The 17,629-nt window shown below is 45.0% G+C and overlaps 4 protein-coding genes across 4 annotated transcripts; 2 read left to right on the plus strand and 2 right to left on the minus strand.

Moving 5' to 3' along the window:
- Nucleotides 1–4,480: 4,480 nt before the first annotated feature.
- Nucleotides 4,481–6,602, minus strand: F5Y00DRAFT_146675 (NUDE protein). Its single transcript, XM_048004448.1, has 2 exons — nt 6,147–6,602; nt 4,481–6,073 (listed from the first exon to the last, which is right to left on the minus strand). The coding sequence occupies exons 1-2, from the start codon at nt 6,372–6,374 to the stop codon at nt 4,571–4,573; spliced, it is 1,731 nt and encodes a 576-aa protein (XP_047862258.1). The 5' UTR covers nt 6,375–6,602; the 3' UTR covers nt 4,481–4,570.
- A 3,097-nt stretch (nt 6,603–9,699) lies between these two features.
- Nucleotides 9,700–11,923, plus strand: F5Y00DRAFT_254726 (HET-domain-containing protein; the record flags this gene model as incomplete). Its single annotated transcript, XM_048010204.1, has 3 exons — nt 9,700–10,641; nt 10,700–11,119; nt 11,174–11,923. 3 exons carry the CDS (start codon nt 9,700–9,702, stop codon nt 11,921–11,923), a joined length of 2,112 nt encoding a protein of 703 aa, XP_047862259.1.
- A 2,855-nt stretch (nt 11,924–14,778) lies between these two features.
- Nucleotides 14,779–15,465, plus strand: F5Y00DRAFT_272145 (uncharacterized protein; the record flags this gene model as incomplete). Its single annotated transcript, XM_048012922.1, has 2 exons — nt 14,779–15,178; nt 15,233–15,465. 2 exons carry the CDS (start codon nt 14,782–14,784, stop codon nt 15,304–15,306), a joined length of 471 nt encoding a protein of 156 aa, XP_047862260.1. The 3' UTR covers nt 15,307–15,465.
- Nucleotides 15,466–16,653: 1,188 nt separating this feature from the next.
- On the minus strand, nt 16,654–17,625 carry F5Y00DRAFT_244236 (bola-like protein). The gene has a single exon (XM_048008800.1). It carries the CDS (start codon nt 17,469–17,471, stop codon nt 16,998–17,000), a length of 474 nt encoding a protein of 157 aa, XP_047862261.1. The 5' UTR covers nt 17,472–17,625; the 3' UTR covers nt 16,654–16,997.
- Nucleotides 17,626–17,629: the final 4 nt, after the last annotated feature.

The raw sequence follows: 17,629 nt of genomic DNA on the forward strand, positions 1-17,629 counted from the left end.
AAGTTGGCCGGACGTTCAAGCCTTTTTGGACGAGAGGGATACCGTGATGTACATGTCCCAGACAAGCCCGACCCAGCAAGCCCCAGGCCCCAAGACAAAAGAAAAATAACAATTAAAAAAAAAAGAGGATCGGAGCTTACACTAAACTAACAGACTAACGATTAGTTCGGGGAATGAACGAGGCTGATACGTTAGAATGAACCTAATCGTACTGTTATGATCGACACCTAAGTCATCCTTTCGACCAATCATAATTACCTCCAGGGTGTTGGGGATCTCCTAGTGTACTCTAAAGTTAGGCCGGTACGTCTCGGGTCAGGTTCAATTGCTTAGGTACATATAGTACATACAGGCGCGGCAGGTGCGGCCGGGTTAGGTACAGTTACAGGTACAAATCCAAGGACATGTTTTACGTACATTTTAGACCGAAATTCGCCTGGGTCCCATATATTCCATATAGATGGATACCGTCATAGTAAGTACAGACCCAACTTCCCACATGGCTGAATAAGATTTTAGACTTAGTTGGGTCACATTGGATCGAGACGGGACGTTATGTTCCATTTTGTTTTGGGCCTTGGCGTCCCTTAAGTCCGGCTAAGACATGATAGTTATGGAAAAAGCCCCTTAGTCATTAGATGCCATGGTGCATGCATGATGAATGTGTTGAATTATATTTTACCTACAGTTATAACATTCACCGCAGTTCCAACATAATGCAGATTTCTAGTTTATTCGGCTCAGCAGACAGATAAAAAAAAAAGAATGGCCAAGGGTTAGTGTATTTATCTCGATGCTCTATTTACTACCTAAACTGTCTTGCATAGTCTATAGTTCTATAACCAACACATCATATCCGAACTTCACTCCCACGAATATATCTATCGTCTTCCCAGTCCCAATCACAAGTTTCTTTCTACTTCTTTATCTTATTTCCGCTCAACAGCCACTTCTACCAGAGTAGTAGTATTTAACTCTATAACTACATCAAAGATACAATACAGTAAGAGGACGTCTTTTCCAATGATGTCCCGGTGGATTCTCTCCACTTGTTACCCGAATCTCAACAAATGTTTCCTAATCCAGTAAGAGCCTCCTCGGGAAGTGGGACAATTTGGGTGAGAATCCCATCATCTATTTTATTTTACTCCTCGATGATAGTCTAGTTATAATTTCTTGCCTTTGTTCCGTACATATTCCCCTTGGGCCGGCGCCGGGCCGCTAATATCTCGATAGCTAGGTACCCAAGATATGTATGTACACCCATTTACTTTCCAGCCTGCCAGCCCCCAATCACGTCCCTAGGGTCCCTCAGGACTGTGGCCAATGCTTACTGTGCATGATCCATCCCCCGGCGTTATCAGTGCACGCCCATCATCCGTCATCGTAATCATCTTGGGTCATCATCGCGAAATCTGCTTACTTGTTCCGTATTGTATTGACAAACATTCCGGAGGATCGACAAATATTCCGGGGACCGTATGTTACCTATTTGTTTTCTAACTTCTATAACACTCCACTTGCCATCGTCAATTATAGGTACATACACTTAAATACGCTAGAATAATCTTCAAGTTCCATCTCCTTTTTTTTAAACCAATAACGACTATGATTATATCATCGTGCAGGAGACAGTTCAGCATGTACCCAGATACCATCGAGTTACAGATCTAAAAAAGAACTCAATTGTTGGGGTAAACTTCGACACTAAAAAAAAGGGAGCCACATAGTCTGCGACAAGTCGGTCATTCCAGTGGTCCGGTTCAGTTACGGTTCCTGAATTGGCAGATTGGCTAATTATTTTGTGGGCGAATTAGTAGTTTATCGAGTTGCTCGCTTAAACGAGTCAAGCCCAAATTACAGCCAACTTTAGTTGTGGAACCACGATCTTGATTTTGTTGTTTTACTCGATTCAATATACCGGGCAGCTAATAATGCCAGTATGCTAAATCGGTTTAGCACAACAAGCCGGCATTTCCCAACTCTTGAACTATTTATTTTATTTCGCTCGTCTATCGTCATATCCATCCACCGCTGCCAATGCCAAAATTTGGGAATTCGGAATTCTCATCTCCACCAAAGACTGGAAGCGCAAGTCCCCAACATCATGTCCGGCGTTATTCGGAGCAATCAAATATTACACGCGTAAGCATGCATAAATTCATGCCCGTTTACGGCTCAATCGTGCATCTGTATCTTATCAGTTATCTCCATTTTGAATCAAATATCTCTTGATTCAAGCAATGGGATTATCCGCGTGATTCTATTGATTAACTAAGCAAATCCTAGAGGATCCTTCTATCATCCGCGATCCATGTCAGCAAGCAAGTGAAACGCCCCGGTGACCGAAGCAATCCGGCCTTGTCAAACAACCCACTGTAAGATTATAGGCCGTCAAGACTGACTGCTTATCAGTACGGGGCTAGGCAAGGCACCCGGCTCCTGTATATAGTCTCCGGGTAAGCATTAAAAGTTGGAAGTTCCTTTCCCCGAGAACAAGTCTATCCAGTACTGGAAGCACTTCCTGTAGGATGTAAGCCCGTCCCCAGAAGATCGTCACTGGGCTTCAGTTCCCCGACAGGACCAAGGACAAGTGATCTCTTCTCGCTAGCCCTCATCGAGATACACTTTCGAACCGTATAGAAGGTCAGTTAGCCAATTTGGATCTGGCCAAGACTAGCTCGGCGTGTTTATCGAGAGAGCACGGCCGTCTGACGATCTGACGAATAAAGTGACGAATAATAGTGATTGGTCGGGTCTAGTTCCAACCTACCTTAATTTGACGCTAGAAGTCTGTCTAAACACTTAGATATATAGTCTATTTGTCAAGCTCATCTCTCGCTGCACGTCGACGGGACGAGTCCGCTTCTAGATTTACTGCTAACACGAAATTGTCATCCTGCAGCAGCACAGCTGTGAAGTGATCCACCCACGATCTAGGTATCTCAGACGCACCTATGACGAACAGAGAGAGATGCCTGCGTCTATCACGTGTGGACCGTCCCCATCTGCCCATTACAGTAATAGTAATAGTATCAAGTTACAGTAATGCCAGCCTTACGCCATCCCTATTAGGTATGTATCGTCGATGCGTTCTGCAGCCATGCGCAACGTTTTTCTAGAACACGACAGATAGCTTCTACTAAGGGCATCAAACGTGGTAAAAAAAAGAGCCGACCATGTGCCCGGATATGTGCCTCCATGAACTCTAGCCGTAGACCCGTACTGGTTGTTATCACCACCGGAATGCAATATCTACAAATAGCATAGGGCTTACTCCGCATATAGACCAAGCTCCCTCAACTGAGGCAATACGAATATCATTCTGGTAGCCTTTCCCAAATCATTAACACTCGCTTATTGATCTACTCCTATCTATATTATTTTGAATACGTACGTGAAGATAATTATATCCCTTAATACACGGCTTCAGCCAAGACATTTCGCCAAGTTGAATCTCTTCCGATAGTAAACACTGGTAATAACTGATACCTATGTTCTGTCTTCTATCTCATGAACCTCATAATCTAAACATCTTGCCTCTTAGTCTAGTTAGGTATCTTCTATATACCAGGTCCCTAGTTTACTCTCAGATCAAACCTCGCTTCCTAGCTACGAAAAGCTATAGTTACCTTGCAAACATGATAAGTTGTATACCTAGATATGTTTATTTGCCCCTAGGTATATGTATACCTCTCTAGGATTTACATAGCTCTTCTTAAGCTTAGTCTAAGTACCTTGTTGCACACAACATCAAAAGAGCAAATCCCCTAGTTACACCTGATATAGTATACATATACACATTTCGCTACCCAACTGCACCGACATAGGTCTCCTATCCAGGCACACTTGCTATATATACCCACCGTGTTCTACAAGCCATTCCTAAGATTACCGCATCCAGCATTGTCTATACCTAAAACAGCGTCGGAGACTTGAAAATTTTTGTAATGCGTGCAATTTAACAAAGGGAATATATTTGCCGCTCAGGCTGGTATTACTACTACAACAACAACAACAACAGGTCTCGATCCTCCGACTCTCAGGCGGTCTTCGGTCTTTGAATCTCGTTTCATCTCAAGCCGTACATATATGTACAAGGTCCCCATTACCACGCTTGCGGTCGCGCACACAACACGAGGGAATCGTCAACAACAACAACTACCGCAACCATGGTATGTGGTTTAATAAAGAAGAAGTGGGGGAAAAAAAAGGCCAACGTCAATCTGAAGAGGCCGAAGAAAATAGGTATCGCCCCTTTCTGGGTTCCGTAACGCCCCGCCTGCCTCGAAACACCATCGTTCACCGTACCGAGCAGGATGCGTTGCCCAGCACCATCCAGCCGAAAAATTTCCCCTTTGCCCATAATGATGAAAATGCAAGCACGCATGCTAGCGAATATGATATGCAAATCCGTCCGTAACTCGTGACGCCTCGGCACAACGCCGCGGCGATGTTATAATGCTAGTGGCCCCCACACCACGTTCGACAGTGCGATATGCGCGACACTTCAAACAGATACAAGAGAAGAGTAAAGGGAAGATGTTATAAAGGGGGGGAGGGGGCTGGACTAGTAAGTCTCTCCGAGGTCGCTTAATTTCCTGGGCCTCCCAGTGGCGGGCTCGTTCGACGCGCCACCACTAATTCTACGAGCCGAATGCATCCCGCCGCTCTGCCGCCTAGGCATCGGAATCGCACTGGGGGTCGGGATGCCGCTAGTGGAACCGTCGGTATCAAACTTGCTGTAAGTTCCTCGGCGACTTGGGGTGCGATCCTCGAAACGTTCATCGAAGTCTTCAAGATCGACGCGGCTTATGCTTTGAGAGTGGCCATGTAAGCTACCAGTAAGAGAACTTCTAGGTCTCACTCCCAAAGGTGTCCTTGCACTCGAGAAACTAGCACGAGACAATGGACGAGCAATCTCGGTACGGCTGGCGGGCCTTGGATAGCTCGTAACACTCGCCCGACTACTAGGTCGCGAGATGCTAACAGCAGAGCTATCAGGGTCGTAGCCACTGGTTCGATTGGGTAATGGCCCAAAGGATAATCTTGATATGCCTGAGGTACTGAGTCTAGATACGTGCCTGCTTGTAGTGGGTGTCTCATCTGTTACCGAGGAAGCAGTAGAACCGACGGTACGCTTCCTTGAACGCATCGTAACAGTGGATGGAACTTGGCTTACTCCCACAAGCGATGACCTAGGAGACGAGCGCGGAGGTGTGTTAAGAGGAGCAGGCAACTTGGACCGCGCCGATTGGACGCGAGCCTCGAGTCGTTGCATTTGGGCGGTAAGGGAACGGATATGGGTAAGAGACGTCGATGGTGGAACTCTGTGCGAGGCCGCGCGGTTCGTAGTGCGTGTCGGCGCGGGCGTGCGCGCGGTAGTAGCGGAGCGCATGCCTGGAGCCCGTAAGTTGGCGGAAATAGCGCCCTTCGGTTTCGGTGTAATGCTGCGATCCGCAGATGGAAGACGGGATTTCTTCTGCGCTGAAGGCCCGGGTGTCTTGGCCTTGGAAGAGGGCCTGGGTAGAGGTGCCGATGCATCAGACATGGGTGGCGACGGAGGCTCGTTAAGTATAGGCGCATCTTTACCCGTAGGAGGCAATATGATATCGTCGGGGGGCGTGGTGATGAGAGGAGAGCTTGCCATGGAACGAGGCGAGCCTTCGAAAGTAGGCGACTCGGGAATAGATATGTCCGTAGAGATAGTAGATAGGTGGCGACTCTCTGCCTTCTTGATCTTGTCCTGCATGATCTCGGCCTCGACCTTGAGGTCGGATAATTCTTCGCGCAATCTTTGGGCTTCGATTCGTAGAGATTCTCGTTCTTGCTCGCCTATCTTGATCTCTTCCTCCATCATGACGGTTCTTTCGATAGCGACATTGTACTTGGACTCCAGGTCTTCGAGAGACGACGTCGTGTTTCGCGCCTGGCGCTCGAAATCATCATTGGCTACCTCTATATCGCGTAGTTTCAACTGCAAGGTACGGTTCGTGTCACGGAGATTCGTAATCTCCTTCTCCAAAGTGTTCTGTGCCATATTGGCCTCGGCCTTTGCCTTCTTGCATTTTTCCTGGGAGCACATGGTTAGATTTACAGGCCTACGGGCAATATAGGAAGATGCGATCCAGCAAACATATACTTACTTTCCACTCATCAACCTCGAATTGCAGCGCCTCGGCCTTTTGCTGTAGTTCGCGCTGCCTCTTGTCTGCCGCATCTAAGTCCTTTTCGAGTTCAGCCTCGAGCTCATGGCTAGATTCACGAAACTCTGCTAGCTCGTCGCCTAATAATTCATATTGTCTCTTGTACCAGGCTAGGGACTCTTCGGGAGTAGCGGACTCGTTCGGAGGTGATGATGGCGGTTCGGCCATGTTTATTTGCTAGTTCGGTAGACTGCGGTATGCGCAAATCAATCCCGATTAGAAAAGGTGTTGTCGCATCGGCGGTGAATGGGGGTATCACGAATATTTAAAAGTCTTATGTCGTGATTTAACGCGATATATTATTATCCGACACTTCTTTAATCGTGCCGGCCTTTGAGAAGATTAAATGAACAATCGTAATGCAACAAAAGAGATATGAAATGTTGAAGAGTATCGTCGTCAGTTAGAAGCCCGGTTGAATTCGATAATGGTACTTGTGAATGGATACGACGGTTTCTACTATGAACTTGATTCTTTTAAAATGTTAGCAGAACTTACTCCTCTTTGTTCGCGGAGATCTTCTTTCTATGAGGTGCATAAGGAATATATGCGAAAGATATGCGAGCCCAAACTTACGTGTCTATTTTCCACCGTCGGGGGGGTACGTGTTTATGAGTCGTGTCGCAAAAGAGAAAGAGAAAAAAAAACAGGTCGAAATAGAATATCCGTCGGGGTGTATAGAAAAAAGGTCTTAGTAGGTATCGAAGTTGTTGTTGTCGCCGTCGCTGGTATATCGAGTTTGCCGATTCACTTACCGTTTGCCATTTGTCGTTGTTGTTGTTGTCCGTCGAAGAGGATGGACTCGGGTTGTTGACGATGAACCGAGAAATCAAGATGGGAATTGTTGGCGGTTTCTTCAACTGTCAACATCCGAACGTCTCCCCCCTTCAGACGGCATCGAGCTAATCCGAACGTGGCTTAGCGCGGGACAAGTTGTTGCTGCTACCATGACAACCTGGTCGGTCTCTTCCTTCCCCACCAATACCTGCAGAATTCGAGAATATACTTTACATTACGAGTATTCGCACAGCATATGAAATGTATACGTCTTGTTGTTGAAGTATTATGTAACTTTTACATCGTATGTTTACCTTACCTATCTTTTAATTGTTATCGGGTCGAAAGAGGGCGTTTTTGCAGAGTGATTCTATTATCTCACGATACAGTGGTGGATTATCAAATACGCGCATTAGGTACCTCCTACTACATACACTATTTACCTAACACATGGGGTAAATAGTGTATCAACTGAACAGATGAAGCGCCACTTATAACCTCCATGTGACCAGGTGCTGTGACTTATATACATTATAACTACTACCTAAAATACCTATCTTTTACTACATGCATCCATACTCCATACTTCTAATATAATATAAAGACAGAAGCAATGTAAAGTATTAAATCACTCCTATCTACCTTATAATTTAACCTAATCCGAACCAATCATCCCCTATTCAAACAGTTAATACAGTTGTAATACAGTTGATACCACGCCCACGGAAGGAAATCAATGCGAACGGGCGTTTAATTCTATGCTGCAGAAGCGTGAGACAATTTTATATTGACCAGAGCGGTGAGTCATGCTCTGTGCAGTGTTTCATCAGTACCCAACTTCGTGGGCCTTCATGGGGTAGAACAGTCTGGGAACAGTCTGGGGGGTTAAAGACGCTCGGCCACAGATCGGAACGCATTGCCAAGTTCTCAGGTCTGCCCGTATCAGGCCTGGCACAGATCCCAATCTCCATAATATCAGTCCCATAATGCACCAGTTTTATGGTTTTCCATATTAACATATCGTCATCCTAGAAGATAAAGATGAAATTCGCAAGATATATCTGGGTTAGCTATTTAGGGACCTAGGTAGTTAACCATGTTGTTGAGAAGGATTAAAATAGAAAAAGAAAAGAGGAACCAGAAAAGTAGGGAAACAAGAATGGCCCACTCTCGTACGTATACATAACCACAAAAAGAATAAAGGGGTCATCTTCCTTAAGCCTCCTTAGCATTCGTCATATAACTACCTGTTACACAACTTCGTCGCTCATCTGCGGCTCCACTCCAGCAAGATCTCACAGGCGCTATTCCGGAATCCGTACTAGAACGAAGTATCCATCATACCAACCATTCAATAGAAATTTCCGGTTGAAGATAAATAAACCCGTAAAGGCGGATATGTTATTTCACTCAATTCAATCCATCATTAGACGATACCGAAAGCTAATCTCCGCCTTTTACGCCGATCTTAAAAGGTTAAAAGGCGGATTGGTTGTTTAAGTTATTTTTTAGTTATGTACCTAAACTACAATAACAATTTCTACAGCTTAACTACCCGAGACTAGATCTCACCAACTATTATATATACTCGACTCTTCCCCCAAGACATTTTTCTAGAATCCGCCTAGCAGCTTTGGGCAAAGTCTGGGGAAATGCATCTAGGCATGTAGGGCTGATGGGGTTCCCCAGATATAATAAGTCAATTATATGTCAAGTCCCGTACTTGTATTTCTTATATCCGTTCGTTAAATACCGAGACAAGATCTAGTTAAAACATTGTGACCATGGATACAGATTAACCTAAAGAATATTCGGTACTTCATTCACTATCAATCTAAAGGCTGTGCATGAGATCCCTCGCTTCGTTTATTTTCGGGAACTTCTTATTAAGGAGATATTTGCTGTTAGAGGATTTATCAAGATTAAGTAGTAGGTATTAGAAGATCTTGGAAAAGACGTCATGTGGTAAGTGTAGTTCTCTCATGTATCTGCCGCAATTTCCCGTCGTCCTAAAGTTGGGAGTGTCAATACATATTCATATATGGTCACAGACCAGCATCTGCCCTGGCGCCTGCATCTTGATACTTGAGCAGCCATCCATTTAAGTATCCTCTCTGATAAGAAATCCAAAACGTGTACCTAATAACCACAGTTAATAACCACAGTTATTAACTACAGCCTCAGAAATCTTTGTATGCGTAGATTGTGTTTTAATGTCCCAATCAGCCGATGCTATCCTTTCGACCTATTTCAAGCCGCTCGTCACGACGATGCCAGGGGCTAAGTATATAGGTATACTGGGATGACATGAAGGATTAATTGTGGCGTTATTTCAGAATAGGATTTAGTAACATTCGTTTCTGAGTTTATTTCGACATTCTTGTCCCGTAGTCCCGCTAATATGTACAGCTCTTTGAACGATCATAGGATATATCTAATATAAGGCTCCTGAAACATGCTATCTATGCTAGGTAAAGGATTATCAATGTAATTTTGCGCAATGCTTTAGCTGATGGTCCAGATTATTATAGCCAACGAATAACGTGGCCGCATCCGTGCCCTAGTAGACTCTTAATGTTGGGGGCCAAAATTAGTGTCATATATTACTATCGTCGCTAATCCAGTTGGTGATTCTATCACGTTACGTTCTTGGTTTCTGCTTTTGCAAAATATAAGTTGATGTTCGAGAAAATTGCTTTAATACAGCAATCTTGGGATGGCTATAATTTGCCTTAAGTGCCGTGGAATTGGCCACAAAATGTTAGATTGTCCGACTCTGAAAGGACATGACAACAATAGCGACCCTAAAATGGAGCCAGATCACCTTGCTACTGAGCCGCTTGCGGGAGGACTTGCTAGTCCAGTTAGTCAACTTTGCAAAAGGTGCAAGGGATTTCGAATTATAGACTGGCTTACAAACGAAGATATTAGGGATGAAGTAGTTATTGGTAGAGACGGAGCAAATTCGCAGGGATGGGAGAATAAGAATCACAACTCCGGCCGCAGGTTAGGCCTAGGTCCACTCCATTCGATTTTCTTAGATGCGTCATGTTCGCTCTGCCGAATGATCTCTCGAGTCTTCCCTCTAATCCCCGAGGATGAAGAGGACTGGGGCGCTGAGTATTTCATACGGCCCATACGGAGTTACAACCGACTTGGCGAGAGTATTGCACCGCCTGAGGATTCCTCGAAAGAACCAGATGATAAATACGCAGTTTATGCCGTTGTTGATAGTCGAGAGGACGCGATGTCCACTCTCAGTCGGCATTTTGGAGAACCTAGAGATCAGGCGGTATATGGCTTTGAGTTGGCATTCGCCCTTTCTCACAAGACACCCGCCCCCTCTAGACCGGGATTCTCGGCTCGCGAGAGAGGAGTGACATGGCAACCGGATATTGTGAAATCCTGGATGAGCCGATGTGAACAAAAACACCCGCGATGTCGGGTGGAATGGTCAGATCAACTTCTTATATGCAAGATGATCGATGTATCATCTCGTCAAATTGTTAGCTGCCCTCCACATTGCCGGTACATTGCCTTGAGTTACGTTTGGGGTGGCGTGAGCCCCAAAGATGGAGCATTAGAGAGCAGAGAACTCCCTCAGACGATTGAAGACGCTATAACGGTCACCAAAGCTCTCGGGATAGGGTATCTTTGGGTAAGCCAATCCAGAAGTAAGGGATGAAATATTGTACGTAACTGATGAAATATCCAAGGTGGATGCGCTATGCATCGACCAGACTCCTAGCCCGGAAAAGGCCCAGCAGTTGAGCATGATGGATATTATTTATAGTTGTTCTTGGGCGACTATAGTTGCCCTTGATGGCAATGATGCTAACGCAGGGCTTCGCGGGGTGAGTGCGAAAAGTCCCAGAGAACCTCAAGCTAGCGAGAGCATCGACGGTAGCAAGGTTCTTAGTCTATTTCCAGCTCTACCACAGGAGCTAACTGGGACAACATATTTCACACGGGCTTGGACCCTCCAAGAGTATTTGCTGGGTAGTCGCCGTATCCTCTTCGGCAAGCATCAGATCCATTTTCTCTGCAATACTGGAAATTATTGCGAGTCGATCGATGACACAGTTGATCCAGGAGGACTTCTAGATATAGGTGCAAAGCAAGCCAACTTAATTCTGGTCAGTACACATAAACATTGCGCAGGTCTATAATAGTAACTCATTCTTTTATAGACCGACTGCACGGAACACAGCGAGGATTTAGAGTCTCAATGCGACTTTGCGGACTTTACTTTTCGCAAGCTGGCTGGATTGTATACGAACCGTACGATGACAAATGATTCAGACTCCCTAAATGCATTCAGAGGCATGTTGTCTTCTCTGCAAAAGACTTTTCTGCCACAGGGATTTATCTGGGGTTTACCTCTGAAAGAGTTCCCGCAGTCCATGCGGTGGTATCATCCTCGAGCTGTTAAGCCCCGCCGTCGCCCAGATTTCCCATCCTGGTCATATGTTGGATGGGAAGGCACGATAGCTTATACCGATAGGCTGGATTTTGCAACTGGGCGTACCGGTGGACGATTTGACGAAGTGGCCGATCAGATCTTACGTTATCTTGGATTCGAGGACACGATTTTGACTGTCGATGGCGTGCTTATACGACTAGAGGTGCGGAACGAGCCGTTCAACAACGCTTATATCCCCGGAACAGACTTTCTCCTCGGAATCTTGCAAGAAGGCAACTTTCTCCATAAAAATACCTTACCTCAAGGGACTTTCGACTTTTTGGTGGTTGAGAGATTGTCCTTTCGATACGCACCCGACAGCAACGTCCGCCACGTAGTGTATATGGTAATGTTAGAAGGAGAATTAGGGTCCTACAGCCGGCGTGCGATGGTACGCTTGTTTGTTGAACCTGGACTAGACAAGCAGCAGGACTACTCGGCATTGTTTGGAAGAAGCCGAGTGGTTCATCTCCTGTAAAGTATGTACAATATATCTGAGACTAGATAGGCTATTAGGTACAACCAATGAATTGAAGTTATTAAGGATAAAGATATACCGAGAACAATTAATTATTTAATATCCACCTATGATATCCATCAAGTCAAATTTACATAGTAATGAGGTAGGTAGGTAGGTAGGTAGGTAGGTATCCGGGATGACGGTCGACCTAGAGCTCCGGTCCTAACTTCGGTAATATTATCCGGGCGTCTAACTAGGTGGCGGTAGTATGCTCGTCCCGACCCCGAAAGTATCACTACCTAAGATTTGTGGTAGGTAAATTCCGATGCCCAACGGATATTGGGTAACCTTACGTTCAGGCTGGGATCGAGCCCAATATACTTTGGAACACCATTTAGTATGTTAATAGACCTATGACCGTTTCGTAAGACAAGACCAGATGAGACAACCATCTACATGTCTCAACTCGAATTGAACCAAATATAGTCAAATGTTGAAGTCAGATGTATGGCTTAAAGCACAAAATCACTAGCTCAAATCAAATCTTCCGCCTAGCTTTGTACGCCACAGCCATTTCAGGGTCCCCTGTCGTGAAACCATGAGGGTTATCGTATCGATCTGTAATCTATCTTACCCACGAGAACGTAATAGGGGAGGCTTAAAATCGTGTTAGCTGAGAAAGATTCGTCTATCAACCCATTAGTCTATCGGCAGCACGACTTTCCGAGCGATAGTTTAAAAGGTTTCCTCATCTGTAAGATGGAAAACTCTACTCAGCTATGTCGTTACGTAGTATCTACCTAACCTATTTGCTTATTTGCAGGTACCTTAAAAGCATCAGCCCTATCTACGATCGACCCTGCCATCGACCTTACCGGCAGACTATGCAAGATCTACACAAAATGTAGATCGATCGACTATCGACAGCCTCAACAAAAAAAACCGCCCGGGATTTGGTTCATTGGTTCAGAATTTCTCGGGATCTGATCAGCCTCGGAAATAAATTGCGCTAATGCACATCCGGCCGCAAAAAATACAGTTAATGAAGAAGAGCCGTTCGAGATCGCCGCGCCTCTTTGCTGCATGGAAGTATAAGTCTGTCCATGTAAGAAGCTTTTGGTGTGTGCGGTATGTTTCGGGTAGTATGCAGCGAAAATCCGCCTGTGTGTGGTTACCATCGTAAGTCGAGTTGTTCCGATTTGGCGACCTCGAATATCTTTAGATGACTTTGTTAAGACATAAGGCTAGAGGGCGTTGTGGAACGATTGATTTTAAGTGTCCATATACCAGCCACAACGGAACGCCCTCCGTCAGGGAGACGACGAATTATCGTTCTGGACGATGGCCATGCGAGCGCCTAACAGTGTTCTGGAATCCCATAAACTGCCATGGGAAAGTTTAGAAAATGCATAATTCATAAATATCTAAGCGTGAATAAATAACTTCGCGTGCCGGGCGCGTGTCTATCCTCATTAATGTCAACAGCGTAGATTTACCCCTGTGTTAGTGAGCCCCGTGTTAGCGAAATGAGGCTCTACAATAGGTAATAGCAGCGTCATTTACCAAGGCGGCTGTTGGCCCTGTTAGGACTTGCGGATTTTATTCTCCATCCCGTAACCTTCTATTTCTACGTAATTTTTATCCCCATTAGCTAGCTGATAATCTGATTTGTGCTGGCGCATCAAAAGTGACGTAGCCAAATACTCACGATCTTAATGTAAGGACTCGCGTCTTGGACGTTCAAGGGCAAATCTTTAGGTTAAATTAGATGTTATTTTTACACTATGACGATCTGGCGAGCCTAGGTGAGGCTTGGACTAGGGGAGCGTAAATGATAGCCCCGGACTACTTGACGTATTCCGCGCCCCGGAAATTCCCAGGAGTGTGGTAACCCTTGCAAAGAACCCTGTAGATATGCACAATATTTTTACCCTTGACCCTTGTCGACATGTTTGTTGTACTTCCCAAGATCTAACGACAAGTGAAAACCTCCGATTCAGATCTGTCCGAGATCTTTAAAGATCGTGTGCAATGGAAGACCATTATAGACCGTTGATTTGCCGTGCGTTCGTCTCCAGTAAAGTATTCCTTATTTGATTACTGATCATATTTCACTAGTCTTACACCATCTCATTCTACAGAAACTAGTTACTTTGCCCCGTTTTACAGGCCTCAGCCTTGGCCTAAGCCTGAACATAGCATATCCCTTAATATTCGATCTCGTACGTTGTGATTATAGCATCATACCGTAGTTATCGACGCATTTCCTAGGCTAATATCTCCGCGGAGGAATCGAGCATATCAAAATAGTTACTCTACACCAAAGAAGGAACAAGGCGTCACGTCTCTCCTTGTCAGGCGAATATGAGGCTCCCTGTCCAAGAAAGGGACACTCTGCTCATGGTGGGGACAACACGAAATGACTATTTCCTTGGGAGTGAGGTTCGGGCTTGATACCTTACATCAAACATAGGTAGATACCTGTGCTACTATTTGAGTCGTGTTTCTAGAGCCTCACCCCCTGTGGTGATATATCAAAGAAACACATAAGTCGTTGACACGTAACAAATGACATAGGCGCAGACCCTGTTCCAGCGGAAAGGTCCGCAAGTCACATAGAGCCCCATTGGAATAATTTATCCTTGCTAAGACTCTAGGGATTATGTCACAGTAAACGAAAGCATTGGTAAGGTTTCGATGCTTCTGAGACTTTGCTGGTGCCACTCAAGCACTCGAGGTTTAAAAGCTCGAGCAAGATTCCGTAAAGATGGTGGGATGTTGTCTTTTAAGCGTCAACGGCATACGGGTTTCGCTGCAGCCGAACGAGTTAGGAAAGCACCAAGATCCTCTCTACACGAAGTAAATCTGCCGCAGCCATGGTAAAGGTTGAAGTCCAACCACCGACGCAAGTCCAGGCGGGAGCAGTCATGTACCCACCGCTCGTCGTAAGCTACAAGAGCGATGATGCCTACGACTTTATACAGGTTGCCCTCATCGACTCCTACGGACGCGTCCTCGAGGACCAACTATACGGCACACTAACAACATCCGGCAAGAGTATGCATGACAGATCCGCTTCTCGAAGCAGCCGAGTTAAGGAATACTCTGTCTTCCCCGATCTCGCCGTGAGCTATGCCGGCGTTTACGCTCTTCAAGTGAGTGCCATCCGGATGGATTATGCATCACCTGATGGTGCGGCGGCAATCATCGCCGCGTCGACAACGACAACACAAATTATTGCCTACGATCAGAGCGTCGCTACGGAGATTCCATGTAAGCCTACAAATTATATCAGTGTTACATCGAATACTAACATTACATTGACAGCCCCTGATGAGCAGTCTCTTCTACGAAAACTACGACGAGATGGTGGATTTGGCGTTCCTAGGGCGCCCAGATAAATCAACACCAAATCTGTTGTACATCTATGGAGGCACGCTTGGATTTAAGAAATTGTGATAAATTGGAACCTAACTTGTAGAAGTGAAAAGATAGAGGTGGTATAGAGCAGGAGTGGGTGTACAAGATGTTTAGAGCTTTATTAGAAGTCAATCTTTATAACTAGACGGGTTGATTCTTTAAAGAACACTCGCACAACATAAGAAATCAGTTTGACTATTCCTATCATTTCTACCAACTAATTCTACTTAACTTGACAGTCATGATTCGGCATACGGTGGATTGAATAGTTCGTTAAATTAATACTAGACTTGACTCTCTTCAAGAATTCGGTGTTATGTCATGTGTCATATTTAGTTGAAGTATGATTTCCTTGATGCTTCTTAGATAACATCAACCTAACAATCCAGCCAAATTACCCGTACTACTTGCTGAACACTATAGATAATTTTACTATAGGTTTATTTTCAAAACCTATAATTGTAAATGTCCTACTTTACGAAGCAGGTTCACAATGAATTGATCCCACTCACTCGCATATACCATAACCATCACTAAACAAACTCACTACGCAAAGCACGTATTATACAGTGAAATCTTCATGTTCAAGCCTAGAAATGGCCAATTTCATATGAGATGAAATGAATTTTAAGAATTATGATTCATCCTTGAAGAGCTGCCGCAGAGTGACAAATGTGAGTAATGGAGTAAAATAGGGGGTGGGCCGGATAAATTTGGCCTCGCTCTGACTTTCCTCCTAACATATTTCTAATCCATTTCCCCTTCTAATATCGACCCTAGATAACTGCCTCACGCTAGCTACCAGATATTCACTTGGCAAGTAAGGAGATCGTATGTGGATATCGCTGCATATACGAGTTACCTACCTTGGGCTCGTAGTGTCATATTAACGTCAAGTCCATACTATGTATGTCTATTATAACAATGCTGTACGACGCCGGGAATTTCTCATTCCGTGTCTTTGGTGGCGGCCACTAGCCAATCAGCACTGATATTCAAGGCGTGCAATATGGGGAAATAATGAAGATGTTAACTCTATTAGACACGTCATCCCCATATCAATAATCAGGGCCTAGATCGTCATCGTCGAAGCTTGGGCATAGACATTGGCGTACGTTGTATATTCTAGAAATATTCTCCCGAGGAGCTAATTCATTAGCGGCTATCACGTTATGTGATACTACAGCTCATTGAAAAGCAATATAGGAAAGATCAGGCGTGGATATGGCTGCAGCCGGCGGCGCCTCAAGCCAAACACATGTCAAACTAATATAATACTGGAAATTGATCCGAACCCTGGCTTATTATCATGCTCGTACCCTATTATGCTCGGATACGTTGGGTATTATAGAATAAGAGTAGCTCAACTTACTGTACACTTTTATATAGGTAATTATGTGTTTAGGTACTCATTCCAGTAGATATTGATCTGCAATATTACCGAGGATTGGAGAGTTTGGATTTGATACGGGAGGTCGAGTCAACCGCATCTTAGTATCGAGATATGTACAACACCCCCTCTTGATGCCTGAATATACACTTCTCATGTCCATCTATGAGTATGTCCGATATTAAAGGCTTCCGAGACCCTGTGGCTTGCCTCCACCACGTATAAAGCCTATGATAGGTGAACTGTAATTCTCGCGGCCCAACTGCTGTTCATACATCGGAGTTAAGGGACTTTGGTGCGTAGCTGGACGCCATGCCAGCCTTTCATCTGATCACCTAGCACAGCATTAACCATTCTTTGCTGCTTTAGCATATTCACGCCTCGAAACTTTTCCGACGCAATCTCAATCCCGTACATGGACCCGCAACCACCTGATATGTCTTGAACCATAAGCTCCGTCGGTGCAAACTCGGCTGTTAGTTTGTCCCATATTGCCGACTCGGCATCGTCGAGGTAATCTGGCTTTTCGGGGAGACGTGACTCGGTTGGCGGGGTGCTAGCTGAGCTTGCTGCTGCAGAATCGGGAGAGGAGGAATAGTGTCGAATACTAAAATGGTTGTTTATGGCTGGCTGAACTAATGTTCGTATTTGGGTTTGTATCGAAGATATATGTGTCGGCTGGGCGTAACGCGACAATGTGGCAGAGCTTCGTTTAGGAGCTATCGCAACTAGGCGACGGCAACGGTGACACAGCATGACGAGGATTAAATCGAACAAGCCCCTTATGTTTATGAAATGCAGAGACTACCACCAGAGGGAAGTTTATATAGTAAGGAATCAGGTTTGCCGTATCTGTTATACAGTATTATGTGAAGGCGGGAGTTGAGTGAGTGAGATGTTGAGGAATTACGGGA

Source organism: Daldinia vernicosa, assembly GCF_022497035.1.
Source record: "Daldinia vernicosa strain CBS 139.73 unplaced genomic scaffold F5Y00scaffold_45, whole genome shotgun sequence".
In the NCBI taxonomy this organism is placed as follows: domain Eukaryota; kingdom Fungi; phylum Ascomycota; class Sordariomycetes; order Xylariales; family Hypoxylaceae; genus Daldinia; species Daldinia vernicosa.

Bases quoted from the DNA above. Each gene is read 5' to 3' on its own strand.
- F5Y00DRAFT_244236 (XM_048008800.1), bottom strand. From the start codon at position 17,471: ATGCTGTGTCACCGTTGCCGTCGCCTAGTTGCGATAGCTCCTAAACGA.
- F5Y00DRAFT_146675 (XM_048004448.1), bottom strand. From the start codon at position 6,374: ATGGCCGAACCGCCATCATCACCTCCGAACGAGTCCGCTACTCCCGAA. The intron at 6,074-6,146 runs GTAAGTATATGT...ATGTGCTCCCAG, and splicing joins TCGAGGTTGATGAGTGGAAA to GAAAAATGCAAGAAGGCAAA.